This window comes from Coloeus monedula (assembly GCF_965178545.1).
Source record: "Coloeus monedula genome assembly, chromosome: Z".
NCBI classification, from domain to species: domain Eukaryota; kingdom Metazoa; phylum Chordata; class Aves; order Passeriformes; family Corvidae; genus Coloeus; species Coloeus monedula.
The window spans coordinates 62454543-62469952 of NC_138822.1; the positions used below are offsets into that span (position 1 = coordinate 62454543).

At 41.9% G+C, this 15410-nt stretch overlaps 1 protein-coding gene across 4 annotated transcripts in view; it reads right to left on the minus strand.

Moving 5' to 3' along the window:
- CDK7 (cyclin dependent kinase 7) overlaps positions 1 to 14994 on the minus strand; it is a 31966-nt gene extending 16972 nt beyond the window's left edge. For 2 of the 4 annotated variants that reach the window (XM_082301406.1, XM_082301405.1), the window contains exons 1-4: positions 7307 to 7451; positions 7054 to 7113; positions 3600 to 3633; positions 1685 to 1752 (exon numbers count right to left, since the gene is read on the minus strand). In XM_082301406.1, coding sequence (XP_082157532.1) covers positions 1685 to 1752; positions 3600 to 3633; positions 7054 to 7113; positions 7307 to 7366 — 222 coding nt within the window. In that variant the 5' untranslated portion in view covers positions 7367 to 7451. Of the gene's footprint in view, positions 1 to 1684; positions 1753 to 3599; positions 3634 to 7053; positions 7114 to 7306; positions 7452 to 10885; positions 11089 to 13837; positions 13902 to 14935 lie in introns of those variants that run through there. The other 2 variants (XM_082301408.1, XM_082301407.1) reach the window with 2 other exon arrangements.
- Between the last annotated feature and the right edge of the window lie 416 nt (positions 14995 to 15410).

A 15410-nucleotide genomic window follows, 5' to 3' on the forward strand; every position in this document is an offset into this window, starting at 1 on the left:
AGTCTGCATGTGGATTTTCAGCTTATTGAGAACTGGTTTAAGTTTTTTGACTTGTAACACAAAAATTCTTACTCAGTTTAATTTCTTAACTCAATTTCCAAACCAGAAAAAATCCCCATTAAGTATGGAAATAACATTTTACATGATCACTCTTCCCTCCTGGAGATAGGAAAAAAGAGAAAGAATTAACTTTATCATGTTAACTACAACAGATAATGTAATGCACACCCTATCTTCAAAACTCTGCTGTTCTACAGAACTCCTACCCTTTATTGAGACCAGTTTAAGTTTGCCCATGGATTCAGGTCTGTGTATTTGCTTCCTGTAAGCATACAGTATTTAGAAATTCTAAGCGTTAGGCTTATCAACTTCAGCTATTTTTAGGTGTGTATTCATTTTTGTAGCTAGCTTTCCAAGATAAATAAAACTCTCTGGAGAACATCCAAACAGCCCTTTCTTAGGATGAAGATGTGTAATGACAGAATCAGTTTCTAATTTGAGATAACACAAGTGTGATGCTGAGTGAAAGCAAGCCTTGTATTCTTCCGTCAGGATGAGTAAGGCATGTCCTCCCTGATGCAGCTCATCCCTTAGTCTCAGCGTGATGACCATGTGAATTGGCAAACTGCAAGGTATTCATTTGAATAGTTCATAACAGCAGGGACTGTGTCACTTACACTCCCAAAATCCACAATGGTTTTGTAAGGACTACTAAGAGGGAGACAACATTGTCTATCATTTTTAGAATCTGCTTATGGAACTGATCATAAATTTGTCTAATTCTTCTTTGAACTGTTGATGCAATTTGCTTCTACATTGCCCATGGCAACACATCCTAGAAATTCATTACACACTGAGTGAAGCAGTACAGGTTGCACTCCTGCTGCCAGTAGGTTTTTAAACACATCTCTTATTTCTAGTACAGTGGGGTTTGGAAATACCAGTTCTGCATGGACACCACCTATCACTTTGGTTTTGTAGACCTCCCCATTCCCAGCCTATCCCTCTCCAGAGTGATGAATTCCTCACTTTTTCATAAAGAATATGCTCCACCCCTTTGCCATTTTAGTTGTCCTTCTCTGCATATTCTCTAACCTCAACAGCTAAAGCAGCTACTTTGAATGCAAGTTCACAACCCAGAAGAGAACAATGTTTCCACTTTGAGAAGTATATGGAAAACTCGTATTTGGTCTGCTCGATTGTATTTGACACTTTCTAACTATCATTATGAGCTAACTTCAAAATGTCTTCAACTCCAGCTGGGTATCTGTAGGTGTAAGTCTACCAAAATGCAACTGAAGCTGAAAAGATGCAGGCTTTACTCCTTCCAACCGAGATTTCAAACATCGTATCTGTGTGCTAAAATCTAACAAGCCACATGACTTCCCCTTTACCATTGCTTAAAAAGCCTGCTTTTTGACCGTCACCAATTCCATATGAAGCAAACAGTCAGGTAAATTCAGCACTGTGTTCATTTGCAGTTCTATCAGAGATGCAAAATCAAGTAACCTAAATTTTCACAATTCTTTGCACCATTAATATCTACGTAGCCCAAGGCTAAAAACTAAAAGGATTAAAAAAAATACTTGCCTTTGTTATTGAAATAGGCATTTTGCCATAACAATTGTTGAACTACTGAAAGTATTTGAAGACTGATTCTAGAGCTAGCATTTATTTTACTTACACCAATAATATTTGGATGGCTTAGCTCCTGTAACAGTTTTATCTCCCTGAGGGCTGTCCTGTTGATTCCTACATTGATGGAAAGAAGAAATGAAGATGAAAGAACAAAACTAAAAACTCCGAATTAAGCTCCAAATAAACCTGTCATTCTGCTACTCACAGACTATTTACTACTACAAATTGCACTCTTCACACTCAACAACTTATTAAATAACAAGTATATTACCATAACTAAGTAAATTACTGCAGAATAAAAGTGGTCATATGCTTTCTTCCACAGCACGTCTATTTTACACAACAGCAATAAGGTTTAGTTATGAAGCAACATGTCTGTATTTTGGCAAAAAGGGAAGGCCTAGCAAAAAAAAAAAAAAAAACAAACCAAAAAAAACCCCCCACCTTTTTCAGGGTATTGGAAAGCTTGCTTTAAGAAAAGTTTCATCTTGCAAACATCAGTTCCTCAACATGCCTCACTTCCAGAGGGAGGCATACTGTCAAACATCATGAATAAATCTCTTTTCTTTTTAACATAGTACTATCTGAAAATGCAAGGCACATGTTTTTCTATATTCATGCTGTAGCATACATAAGGCATAAAAGAGAGAGTGACAAAAACCTGCTCCTTCTTGCTTGAATCTTTTCACAAGCAGATTTTATAGAGAAAAAATCAGGGGCCAACAGGAAGCAAATGATGCCCTTCAGCAGTCACCCTGATGGCACTATATCAAACCATGATTCCTGCAGGGTACCAGTTCCTCCTTCAAAAATCCTAGTGTGTGGCTTGTATGAAAACTGACTGGTAAGCAACTGCTCCTGTGGTATATTATATCATACAGAAGTTGCAGCTGCACATGAACTGAAAAACAGTGCTCTCCTAAAACCTGGGATATGATTCAATGCTAAGACTAGCAAAGTTTTGGGCAAAGCTACATGGATTGCTTTACATTCCTGCTTTGCCTGTTTAAATTATCTGTTTTGGAATCAAATTAACAATGGCTGCTTTTGGGTGGGCACAGCCTTAGATGAAAACAAAAAAGCATGCCATGTTATGAGATAACACAGGGAAAGGAGACATGATCATTATTTTTAATAACATCTTTCATCTACAGCTAGACACTGTAGAGGCCAAAAGTAATGACTGTCCATAAGGGACATCAGGCCACTGAAGGCCATGTGGATCACGACTCTCAGGCAGTCAGCTCAACTATGACACTCTGGAATGAGTGATCAGCTTCTCTTTAAAAGAAAGGAACTGGAGAGTTGATAGCAAACACTCTTCATTGGAAAGCTGGTAACCTGATGCAGGATTCCTGAAGGACAGCAGCCTGCACACAAAATTCTGCTGCGCCCCACAGGCTGTAAGAGAAGACCAAGATTACTCGGTTTCAATTTGCCATATCCATGCCTAGAGGCATGTGGCTCAGAGCACATGCTCTACAGTGCTGAACATTAAAAAAACTTACACAGAGACAAAAGTTTTGATCTTTTTTTTATCAACTTTTGCCTCAGCATACATCACAAAAACAGAACAAAGGAAACATCTGAAAATGGACAAAAATACTCTTGCTTGTCTTAAATATTTAAGGCACAGAGATGTATTGATATAAAAAGGTATTCTAAACTCAGTGCTGTTATTATTATTATTATTACTATTATTCTATGCTATATTTATGTTTGAATTCCATTAAAATTGAGAAGTTATATATTTATATTTAGATATATACCATGCATGCAGGTATCTATGCTGCTTTTGGCTGTCCCTGAAGTTTGTGAAGCAAACCTCTACTAAGCCTTGCAGCAGGCATTGAGTTCAATTTTCTCAGCCAAGGTATGTTACAGGAAATTAATGTATCAGTTTACAAAACCAGAGAAAACAAAGCACAGCTTCTAGAGCATGGATTTGTTTTAAAACTCACCATCTTTAGCTTCTGATCTATGCCCCAGTTTAATCTGAAAATAAATATTTCATGTTAAGTAAGATTACGGTGGTGGGGAATACATTTTTTAGTACTGCTCTTCTACAACAGAATGAGTATCACAGTGTTCCGCAGTGGTAGAGAGGAGAAGAGAGATCCAACAGGCAGGCATTGTGCAGCAAGATTCCTTTATTTAATTATTTTACAACTCTTTTATAGACTTTTTTCTTCATAGTCTAATTGGTCAAAGGATCAGCCACCCCTTGGGGGTGATTGGCAAAAATCCTAAAACATCCATTGTCAAAATATTTTTCTACTGTACATAAACAAAGCTTTGCAAGGTTGCAGGTATTCACAGCTTATAGAACTCTGAAAAAATCTTCCCTGAGAGAGAAAAATATCTCACGGGACTGGAAAAAAGCAAGAGAAATTCTTGCTAGCAGCATATTGTATCCACAAATGAGTTTTATTATAATGAAGCACTTTACCAGCTAGGTTGGTTTTAGTTGGGTTTTTTTTTCCCCCTTAAAAAGTAACTGTCTCTACAGCATTAGTTTTTACAAAAAATAGCCATGATGGCACTGAAACCAGTCATAATGCAAACTGACAGCATAAACTGCTTTGTAGCCACAAAGCTTTATTATATCACTTGTGAGCTCATCCTCAGGGAGAAATGAGAGCTAAGTAATTGACAGTTACCTTAGAATGATTCTAGTAAAATTAGCATAGGTTGCAAACTTGAGCTGACTTAAAATCCTTCTGTCTCAATCATCTAATGCCCTGAAATTTCAAGTCCAGAATCCTACCTTAGATATTTCTAGGTGATAAAAGTTAAGAAAATATTCTGATACAATAAAGAATGCTTTTCACCACAACTATTACCAGTATCAACCATACAAGAGAAGTATTGCAATGCTAAAAGGGATTAGTGCATTACTTACTATTGACACAACTCACTTTGTTGAGTAGAGTCTTAACTAAAGAAACTGCTGTAACATGCATTTTTCATCCTCACAAAGAACAGCTGAAGACCCATTTTTAATACAAAAACTTCCTGCAATCCCTTCAGATAGGAACAAGTGAAACACTTCACAACAATGTAAACATTTTCATCACTTGTATACAAACAACCATGTTGGAGATCCAAGATCACTTTTGTCATATTTTATCAAAAACCTGTCATTCTGGATAAGGGACATTACTGAAACTCTCCAGTCTAGTGAGGCCCTCTGATTACTAGTCATTATTGGTTGTCCACAATAACAAATAAAAGACTGAGGACACTCAGAAGAGACTTCACGGTCCCAGGACAATCTATAGGGGGATATGGAGCACAGGTAGTGATTTCCTCAATCCTTCTGGTAACAAGAAATAGTATTGATAGGAATAGGCAGATCCAAGAGATCTACACATGGCTCTGAGGTTGGTATCATCAGAAAAACTTTGGGTTCTTTGACCTTGGAATGATTTAACACCTGTTCTACTGACACCTGATGGGTTGCACCTTTCTTGGAGGGGAAAAAGAGCACAGGAGATAGTGGGGCTCATTGACAGAGCTTTAAACTGGCTTGAAAGGGGGAAAAGGAAAATACCAGGCTCGCCAGAGATGATCAGTGGGATGGCGTGTCAAAACTTGAGGAAACACTCATGGGCTACCTCCATCTGCTCCATGCGGTGCTGGCTACAGAGCACAACTCCTGAAATGTTTCTACACCAATGCACGCAGCGTGAGGAACAAACAAGAGGAGCTCAAAGCTTTGACTCAGTCCTAGAGATTTGATATCACTGACTTAAAGGAAACCTGGTGGGATGAGTCCTGTGACTGGAGTGCCCCGTGGGGAAGTTACAGGCTCTTCAGGAGACGTATGCAGGGCAGAAGAGGCAGGGGCATGGCATCATATGTAATGGAAGGGCTGGAATGTATGGAACTCACAGCTGGCAACAGCACAGTTGAGAGCCTCTGGACAGGAACCAAGGGACAAACAAATAACGCAGATGTCATTGTGGGAGTCTGCTATAGACCTCCCAGCCAGGATGATGACACCAGTGAATTCTTTGAAGAACTAACGGATGCTTCCAAGTAAACTGCCCTTGTCCTTATGGGGGAATTCAATTTCCCAGAAATCAAGTGGAAGCATCACACAACTGGTACAGCCTGGGCCAGAAGATTCCTAAAAGTCCTGGAAAACTTTGTGGAACAGGTCCTAAGGGAACCAACCCAGAAAGATGCCTTTTTTGATCTGCTGCTTGTCAACAGAGAGAATCTTCTGAGTGAAGTGGAAATTGGGGCTATCTTGGCCACAGCAACCACAAAGCCATTGAGTTTAAAATCTCTGTTGACAAGAGGAAAGTGACAGCAAAACTTCAACCCTGGACATGAGGAGAGCAGACTTCAGGCTGCTCAGGGAATTAGTAAGTTCCCTGGGAAAGCATTTTTGCAGGTGCTGGGGTCCATCAGTGCTGACCACTTTTTAAGCATCACCTCCTAAGGGCACAAGAGCAGGCAATTCCCAAATGTGACAAGTCAAGCAGACAAGGCAGAAGGCCAACTTGGCTGAACAGCGATGTCCTCTTGAATATAAGGTAAAAAAGGCAGGTGTATGCCCAGTGAAAGCAGGGTCAGGTGACAGAGGAAGAATACAGAGATGTTGCTTGCCACTTAAGTATTTATTAGAAAAGGAATCAACATGAGATGCCAATCTCAATGGACAAAGCTGCAGGAAGCAAGGCTTTTCTAATTAAATTATTCAGGAAACCATTTGTCTAAAAATGACAGGACCTGAGGTAACAGCATGAAGCTGACTTAGGAGAGGTTAAGGTTAGATATTAGGAAAGGGTTCTTCATCCAGAGGAGCTGGGCACTGGAACAGGCTTCCCAGGGAAGTGGTCAAGGCACCAAGCCTGTACAAATTCAAGAGATGTTTGGACAATTTTCTTGGGCACATGGTCTGATTCTTGTGTTGTCCTGCAAAGGGATGAGAGCTGCGACTCGATGATCTTGATGGGTCCCTTCCAACTCAGTATATTCTATGATTCTATAAATTTTAAGGAACTTAATAAGGGATAACATTCTGGACTGAAGGAAATTGGGCACAGAAGCAGGAAAGATTTAAAATAAAAGAAAAAAACCCACAACCATCAAGGTATAGTAAAGTCTACAGTTTGGAAATATGTGTGTGTTGGTTTGTTTGTTGAATAAACCTAATAAATAACTAGGAATTCAAGTCACAGACCATACAACCCTTCAGAAACACAGCAAAGCCACTCCCTCTTCTGGGGCGGGTGGGCATTACAGGTAAGTTAACTAGACCATTTAATCAAAACTCTTTAGAAACAAAAATGTGTATTATCCCCTTTCCCAAGAAGTCGGTCAAAAAATAAGAAAAAAGGCGTTAGGTAGGTCAAGAGCAACCACGCACTTGGTGACACACTGAGAAGACATTCTGACACTCACCTTCTTAATAGCCACGATTCGGCTGTTCGTCTTGTCCTTGGCTTTATAGACGGTGGCGAACTGCGGACAGAGAGAGATGGTGTCGTGAGCAGGGGCTGACGGACCGTGCGAGGGAGAGGCCGCCGAGTCCCGCTCAGGCCCGGGGTGGGCACCACCCGGCTCCCCCCGCGCCCCTCTCCTGCCGCGAGGAGCCGGGCCCAGCCGGGCTGCTGCAGCCCCAGGGCCCCGGACGGTCCCCGCCGCGGTCGCTCACCTGCCCCTCCCCAAGGAAGTCGAGCTTCTCGTAGCGCTTGGCGCGGGCCCGCGCATCCATAGCCGGCGGGATGTGGGGAGGGAGCGGCGGGGATCCCACGGCGCGGCGACGGCCCTGCTCGGCGCTTTCACCCCGCGGCCCCGCCGCTTCCGGCCCCGCCCCGGCCCGCCCCCTGCGCGCGCAGCCGCCCTGGGCCAGGCGCACGCGCCCTTCCCTCACGAACGGGTGCTCGGCTCGGGTGTGTGGCGGCTGTGTGCTGCCACGGGCAACAGCTCGTCCCACAGGCTGCTTCCGTTTTGACCCTGATCTAAGGTCTGACATTCGGGAAAAATTCTGCATACTTTCTGCGTAGATAGGTATATTTTAATAAAAAAATATTACTCTCTAGAAAATGTGTTCTCGGCCACTTTGTTAGGTTCTACTGGAAATTCTTAATTATACTCCTATAGTTTCTTCATTATGAACAATTACTTGCAATATACTAATGAAAACTCCCATTCAATACCCATCAGAGGTAAATACTTCCGGAGAAATTTTCACTTGAAAATTCATTTCCCTACATGCCCAAGCTTTGCTGTTATTTAAAAAATTAGTCTGTAAGATCAACAAAGCTACAAAGCTGTGAAGAACAGCCATCATCTCTGAGAGCACTTCAGCGTCCCGTTCGTGCCTGTAAAATCATTACCAGTGAGTCACCCTGGTGAGTCAGCCTTACCTCAATCCCTAGAAAAGTGATGGCATGCCTCATAGTGGAGGCCATCTCTACCTATGTGGATGACAAGAAGCTGATTCAGGAATAGTAGCATGTGACCAACCTGATTGCCGTCTACAATGAAACAACTTGGATGGATGAGGGGAAAGCAGTGGATATTGTCTACTTGACTTCAGCAGGGATTTCAAAGCTGTCTCTCACAACATTCTCATAGACAAACTCAGGGCTGTGGTGAGTGGACAGTGAGGTGGGTTGAGAAATGGCTGAACAACAGATCCCAGAGGGTCAAAATCAGTGGCACAGGGTCTGGTTGCAGGCCTGTCCCTAGTGGTGTCTCCCAAGGTTCAATGCTTAACCGTTCAACTTGTACATCCATGACTTGGATGAAGGGGCAGATGCCTCCTCAGCAAGTTCACCAAGGACACAGAGTTGGTAGGAATGGCCAACATACCCAGGCGTGCTCTGCAGCCCTTCAGAAGGACTTGACAGGATGGAGAGATGGGCAGAGAAGAACCATCTGAAATTCAGCAAAGGCAAATGCCAGGTCCTGCACCTGGGGAGGAACAAGCCCAGGCACCAGCACAGGCTGGGGCTGACCTGCTGGGGGGCAGCTCTGCAGAGAAGGACCTGCGGGTCCTGGTGGACACCAAGCTGTCCATGAGCCAGCAGAGTGTCCTGGTGGCCAAGGAGGCCAATGGTATCCTGGGGGGCATTAGGGGGGGCATTAGGAAGGGCATTGCCAGCAGGTCATGGAAGGCGATCCTGCCCCTGTACTCAGCCCTGGTGAGGCCTCACCTGGAGAGCTGTGTCCAGTTCTGGGCTCCTCAGGACAAGAGAGACGTGGAACTCCTGAGCGGGTCCAGTGGAGGCTACAAAGATGATGAGGGGTCTGGAGCATCTCTTATGAGGAAAGGCTGAGGGAGCTGGGCCTGTTCAGCCTCAAAGAGATACAACTGAGAGGGGGACCTCATTAATGTTCATCAGTACCTGAAGGGAAATTGCCAAGATGGACCAGGCTCTTCTCGGTGGTGCTGAGCAACAGAAACAGAACAAGAGGCAATGGGCAGAAACTGATGCACAGGAAGTTCCACCTGAACACCAGGAAGAACTTTACTGTGCAGGTGACCGTGCACTGGAACAGACTGACCAGAGAGGTTGTGGAATCTTCCTCACTGAAAATATTCAAGCACCATTTGGACACAATCCTGTGCCATGGGCTCTAGGATGATCCTGCTTGAGTAGGAAGGTCAGACAAGATGACCCACTGTGGCTCCTTCCAACCTGACCCATTCTGTGATTTTGTGATCTCAATCAGTAGAAAAACAAAATTACTCTGTTAGATTGTTGATTTTTCAAATGGCTAATTAGAAAAATATTTTAATTGTGCAGACATTATATATATTCAGTTGCTATTAGCCATCAACATAAAATCCTTCTCAGTCACAAATCGGTATCTTGTGTGTTGTGTCAATCTTCTCATCCATCATATGGGATTTTATTAAAGCTATTAGTATACAATAATCTTTAATATTAAGGAAACACCTTTTTTGTGAATATAATACCTCATTCTTCAGCAGTGGCTAACGAACTATCTTCTACACTTATTCTGGACCTCCACGCTGTAAAAGAAAAGCATACAGTTAAATATATTCCACTAATGGAATGTAAAACTGAGATCAAATTCTCTTTTGCACTGTTAAGGACTAAGAGACATAGTTCTAGTTTTAATTTCTGATTTAAATATTGACTTTTTTATCTATATAAGAACAGGCACAGAGTGTCAAATACCAGCATCTACCAGTAACGGCTACATTTTTTAAGGGAGAATACAAAAAAATCAACACATGCAACCTACAGTTACAGCTGCTTCCATGTCTCTTTCTCTGAAGAAACCTGACTCTTAACCTTAAAAATGTCCAACAAACACAATGACAGGAAACACAAGTTTTAAAATTACTTTTACTGCCCACATTCCAAAGTGCAAAGTAAAAACAAAGCCAAACAGAATCATTACAACCTTTATGAGAAATCAGAAAGGTATTCAGTTCATTATTTTCCCAACAAAATTATTTTACAACTTACCTCACTGTTAAGCAAACTTATGCAAAAAGTGAAGAAGTGTATTACTGTGGGAAATAACTGATTTTGTTTCTACTATATAGATGCAGCATACTTACATACATGAAGGAAAAATTATTTCCTCTACTAACATGGTTATGCTATACATATCCTTACCGTTTAACAAAGCTTTGCAAGCATATTTTCATTTCAAACTCAAAATCACCTCACAGATTCCTTGCATTTTGTGCATTCTCCCTTGTGAATCATCAGTTTTTACAATTGAGAATTGTTACAGAACAGAAGCAGATTTTTCTTGCTTTTCATGTACAGTGTTGTATTTGCAAGTACTGAAGAAAATACTTATATCAAATTTAATAAAATGTTTCCACTACTAGAAATACAAGAGTTAATTCATTAATAGATAACTTACAAAACTAATTTAAGCAATATTTTGGACTTCAATCACCTGGTAATAACCTTTCCTGGTCTAAGAACGGACTTTCATGCTCCTGTCCAGCACAATCAAATTACACATTAAACAGCTGTTATAAACCAGATAGTGGTGGCAATTAATGCAGGCTGTGACTATCACCAGCTTACCTGCACATCTGTTCTAAGTCCAAATCTCTCTACTCTGTGGTACCGCAAGCTGCTAACCAGTGAGAGTTGGCTACCTTCTGTATTAAGAATTGGTACCTTGGGTATTGCATATGAAAACCATGACAGCCCAGGGCACACACTTAAAAAGAATTACTATGTAATACTGTACAAGAAGGTGTAGAAATAAGCTAAAGAAGAAAACTTACTTGAATGTATTCAATCTCTTCATCTGACATTTGTCTCCTCCTGTATTTCTGAGGTAAGGTTCTTGTTAATTCAGAAGTGTCTGGTGTACCTTGTACTCTACTAACAGGTGATATATTTTGAAAGGCCGGTGATACACCTCCTACAGATTCCATTGCTTTTGAAGCATGGAGAGATGGCACACTTGCTTGTAGAGATTCCTGTACTGAAAATCAGATTTCAAAACCATTTACAGAAATATTAATAGACTGTAAAATTAATAAACAGCCAATAAAATTTACCATTGCTTAAAAATCTTATTTGTTATAACAAGTACCTAAAAGAGTTAAGTCTACTTTTCATAACCTGCTTTTTTTGTTGTTAAATGTATCAAGTGCAGAATCTAAAAATTCTGACAGTAGTTTGAATGGCAGAAACACTGATGTGGAAACAGAAGATGTATCAGCATATACCCTAACAATGGCTCTTTCACTGGGAAGCTGTACTTGGAGAAAAAGCATAAAGTTATGTAAATGTTTGTGTGTGGGCAATTATGTAGAAAACTAACTGAGATGATGCTTTTTGTTTACTGCAACTGTAGAGAGACAAATGAAAAAGATCTAGAGGCTTACAGAAGGATAAAGGTCACAATCACAACAGACCACAACATGCAATGCAGTGCTGTACCCATTTTTAATACTACAAAATGGCATCCTATCACATTTTGTTAATGATATGCAGAATGACCAACAAGTATCAGGCATCAACAGCCAATGTTAATGAAATGCAGAGACTGAGGAGTGCATGAAGTTCTTCACAGGTGAGGATCAGGAGCTAAGCTTCAGGAATTCACATTAGAGAAGTTGCCTTGATTGTGCAGATAGAAGAGATGACAAAAAGGCAGTGTTGTCACAGTCAGCATTCTGAACCTTAGGTCTGTCCCACCAGGGTGGATTTTACAATGGAAATATGCAATTACCCCACTGGGCAGGACAAAGACCACAGCAATATGTTCATTTTAGCACTCAGTCCTCTATATATGTAAGGGTGAAACACCTGACAAAGCAGAATGCTTCACAGAAGTCCCTCCCAGTGCTCCAGAAAAATGAGCAAGACAAGTGGAACATCTAACAGCTGGACAGAGGCTCTATACACCCATAAAATAAGCAGCATGAAGACTGCATGTACCAAAGCATGTGAGCAGCTAAACCACCACCGTTTTGCCTTCCTTTGTCCTTCCTGGCTCCAACAAAACCAATGACCACAAAGGAGAGGAGGGACTTTTAGCCTTAATGAGTCTGAGGCAGTTGCAGGATTGGGACACCAAACAGCTGCAGCATTGAGACCAAGCCACCATTGAGAGGCATATTCAGAAGCTGTCAGTCATAAGACTGGGTCTGGAAGTCCCAAGGTGGTTCAGAAATGATGGAAGATTCCAAACAGAGCAAGGCAGAAGTGAGCTCATCAGAAGCAGCATATTCTGAACAGGGGAAAAAGTATTTTTGTTCCAAGAAATAATACACCTTACATATGAAAAAAAGCGCAGTTTCTCGAAGTTTGTTTCATCTACCACAAAAAAGTACGGAGATTTGTTAAGGATTTTCCTCTGCTATTTTCCTCTATGTGTTAGTCTGAAATGTAGTTGGAGTAGACTCATTAGCTAATTAAAACCATCAGAAGTACAGTAATCAGAAGTTTTACTGCTGCTGCTTTAGTTCTGATACAGTCTCTACTACATCTCTCCCTTCACTGTTTGAGACCATGATGTTGCAGTAGTAAAAGGCCCAGTAGACTCTGGCTGGCCTTTCACATTCCTAGTTGCTCTGAGAAGCCAGTTAGCTCTATGGAAGTAACAATCTGGTACAGTTAAATGCAGTTTTTGCTACAGCATTCAAGCAAGACAGAGTAGGTTGCAGCTTACTAACGAGATGACAGATCCTGATTAAGGTAGAAAAGTCTAACATACTTAAAAGATACAGTCACAAAAATCTTCTGACACAGAGATAAACAAGAGGTAAGAAATAGATTGTCAAGCTTTTGAGAAAGTAGTTCACTGGCATGAGAGGTGGTGCAATTGGCTGAACTGTGCAAAATGTACAGGATTTTGACAGAAAGTTATTGCAGAAAATAGCTCCTGAAGAGTTCACAGGTAAGTCAGAAGAGGGATTTATGTGCATTGTAGAGGCTTTTGAATGTTAAACTAAACTTAAAGTTAATTGCAAGCTTGATAATACTGTGGCAAATAACATGGCACAGTATAATTTCTAAAGAAGTAAGAATAACAGAGCTTTTAAAGACAATTCCTACTTTTCTTTCAGATGCTTTTTGATGCAAAAGGACTTCTAAACCAACATATTGCTAATATAAATCTGTGGTTTAAATATAATAGTATTGGGAATACCATAAATACCAGTGTAGTTATAAAAGTTAACGTAAAAGATTGCAATGACTTTTTTTTTCCTCTGCATTAATTAGTAATACAAGAAAATACTTCTTAAAATGTACAGAGGGCTGTCTCTCCCAGCTATAATAATGTTTTGAAAATACAGCAGAAAATACATGACATGCTTCAACTAAGAAAAAATGAGGAAAATGCAACATAAATGCAAATATCATTGAATACCTAAAGGTGCTTCAAACTGACTTGGGCACATTCATTTCAGTAAATATTAGTATTTGGGAAAATGTGACTTTATATAAAAGTAGAAAAACAACACTGGAAATCTTTGTGAACCTTTCTTGAACAAAAAAGAAACATGTGCATGCATTATGTGTCTCCACACAGTTGTACAGAAAAGAAGTTGTACACAAAGTCTAAGAGTTGCCGGTAAACTAAATCAAGCATGTTTCAAAAACCCTGTTCCAACTCAGTTCAGCTGTATAGCTGAAATAGAGAAATTAGGTGCTGGTTCTTCAGTAAAACAGTCCATGTAAAGAAATGTGGTACAAGCTGTATCCATACACAAAATACTCACTTTTAGGTCTGGGACCACTTTTTCTGTCTGGGAATTTAATTAATGGAGTATGTGGCTTGACTACCTAGAACAAGACCAGTTAGCGGGAGAAACAGACACAGGTTACCTTGAAATAATAAAATGGAATGTACAATGTATCAAACAACTGCTGCTCTCTGCACCACTACTCTGATACACTTACTACTTCTTGAAGTTCTAAGTTTACCCCAAGAAGAATTTTACTTTAAGAAGCAGGCCTGCACCCTGATGTCCAGAGCAGGGACAGGCTTTGTCTTCCTTTTCTCATCAGTGTGTATGTGCAGTAACAGCCACTGCCATTGCATGAATGCAGTCACAATACAATCTGCTCTGGTGAGAACCCACCCAGAGTGCTGTGTCCGGCTCTGGGGTCCTCAAAGCAAAAAAACCATGGACGTACTAGAGTGAGTCCAGAGCAGGGCCATGAAGATGATCAGAGGGCTGAAGCACCACTCCTGTCAGGACAGGCTGAAAGAGCTGGGATTGCTCAACCTGACGAAGGCTCTGAGGACACCTTACAACCCAAAGAGGGCAGGTTTGGATTAGAAAGATTACGAAGATTAGGAAGAAAGTATTTACTTTGAGAGTGGTTGGCACAGGTTGTCTAGAGAATCTGTGGCTGCCCCATCCCTGGAAGTGTCTAAGGCCAGGTTGGACGGGGCTTTGAGCAACCTTGGTATAGTGAAGGTGCTCCTGCCCACGGCAGGGGCGGTTGTAACGAGGTGACCTTTAAGGCCCCTTCCAATCCAAACCATCCCATAGTTCCACAGCGCTTTAGCACACGGAATCGCGAGCTGTCCTCTGCCTGTACAAAGCACTTTCACCCTGGAGAGACACAGTTTAGGAAGGAGCTGCCAGCCAGCTCCGCACCCCCTGCTATCACGGCACCAGGCAGCTGCGACACCGTGCGCGCGCCACTGCACGGCTCTCCCCAAGGACACCGGCCGCCCCGGCGGCGTGTCCCCAAGCCGCGGCCGCCTCAGGCCTGCTGCTCGACGGCGACAGCAGGACAAGCGAGCCCCGCCGCCCGAGTCAGAGCCCCGGCTGCCTCAGACACCGCAGTCCCGGGGCCGCCCTTACCTGCACCGCCCTGGTGGCAGCCGCCATCTTGCTGCCCATGGTGATGAGCCTGAGTGGCACCTCCGGGCCCCGCCCACAGAGAGCGAGGCCCCGCCCATAGCCACGAACGCCCGCCGTGGGGGGGACCCGGAACTCTGGCCCGGCCCGCCAAAAAACCGCTTTACCATAAGTTTAAAAAGCCTCCAAACCAAATAAAACATTTTTTTGGAAAATCAACGCTTTATTCTTTTTATTAGATCAAGGAACTCACTTAAAAAGAATAGCTTGGGATCACTTGCCAAGTTAAAAGTGAAGATACACACCAAGATAAAAAAGGACACTACACATTCCTGGAACACAGGGATTTCTACCACCCCGAGTAAATTTCCTTCAAACACCAAACATCACCAGTTAAAAAAAGCGCAAATGCTAGTAAAGACATGTAAGCAAAATACTGCTTGCTGCACAGTCAACAGTACGAAGTTGCCTCTGCAGA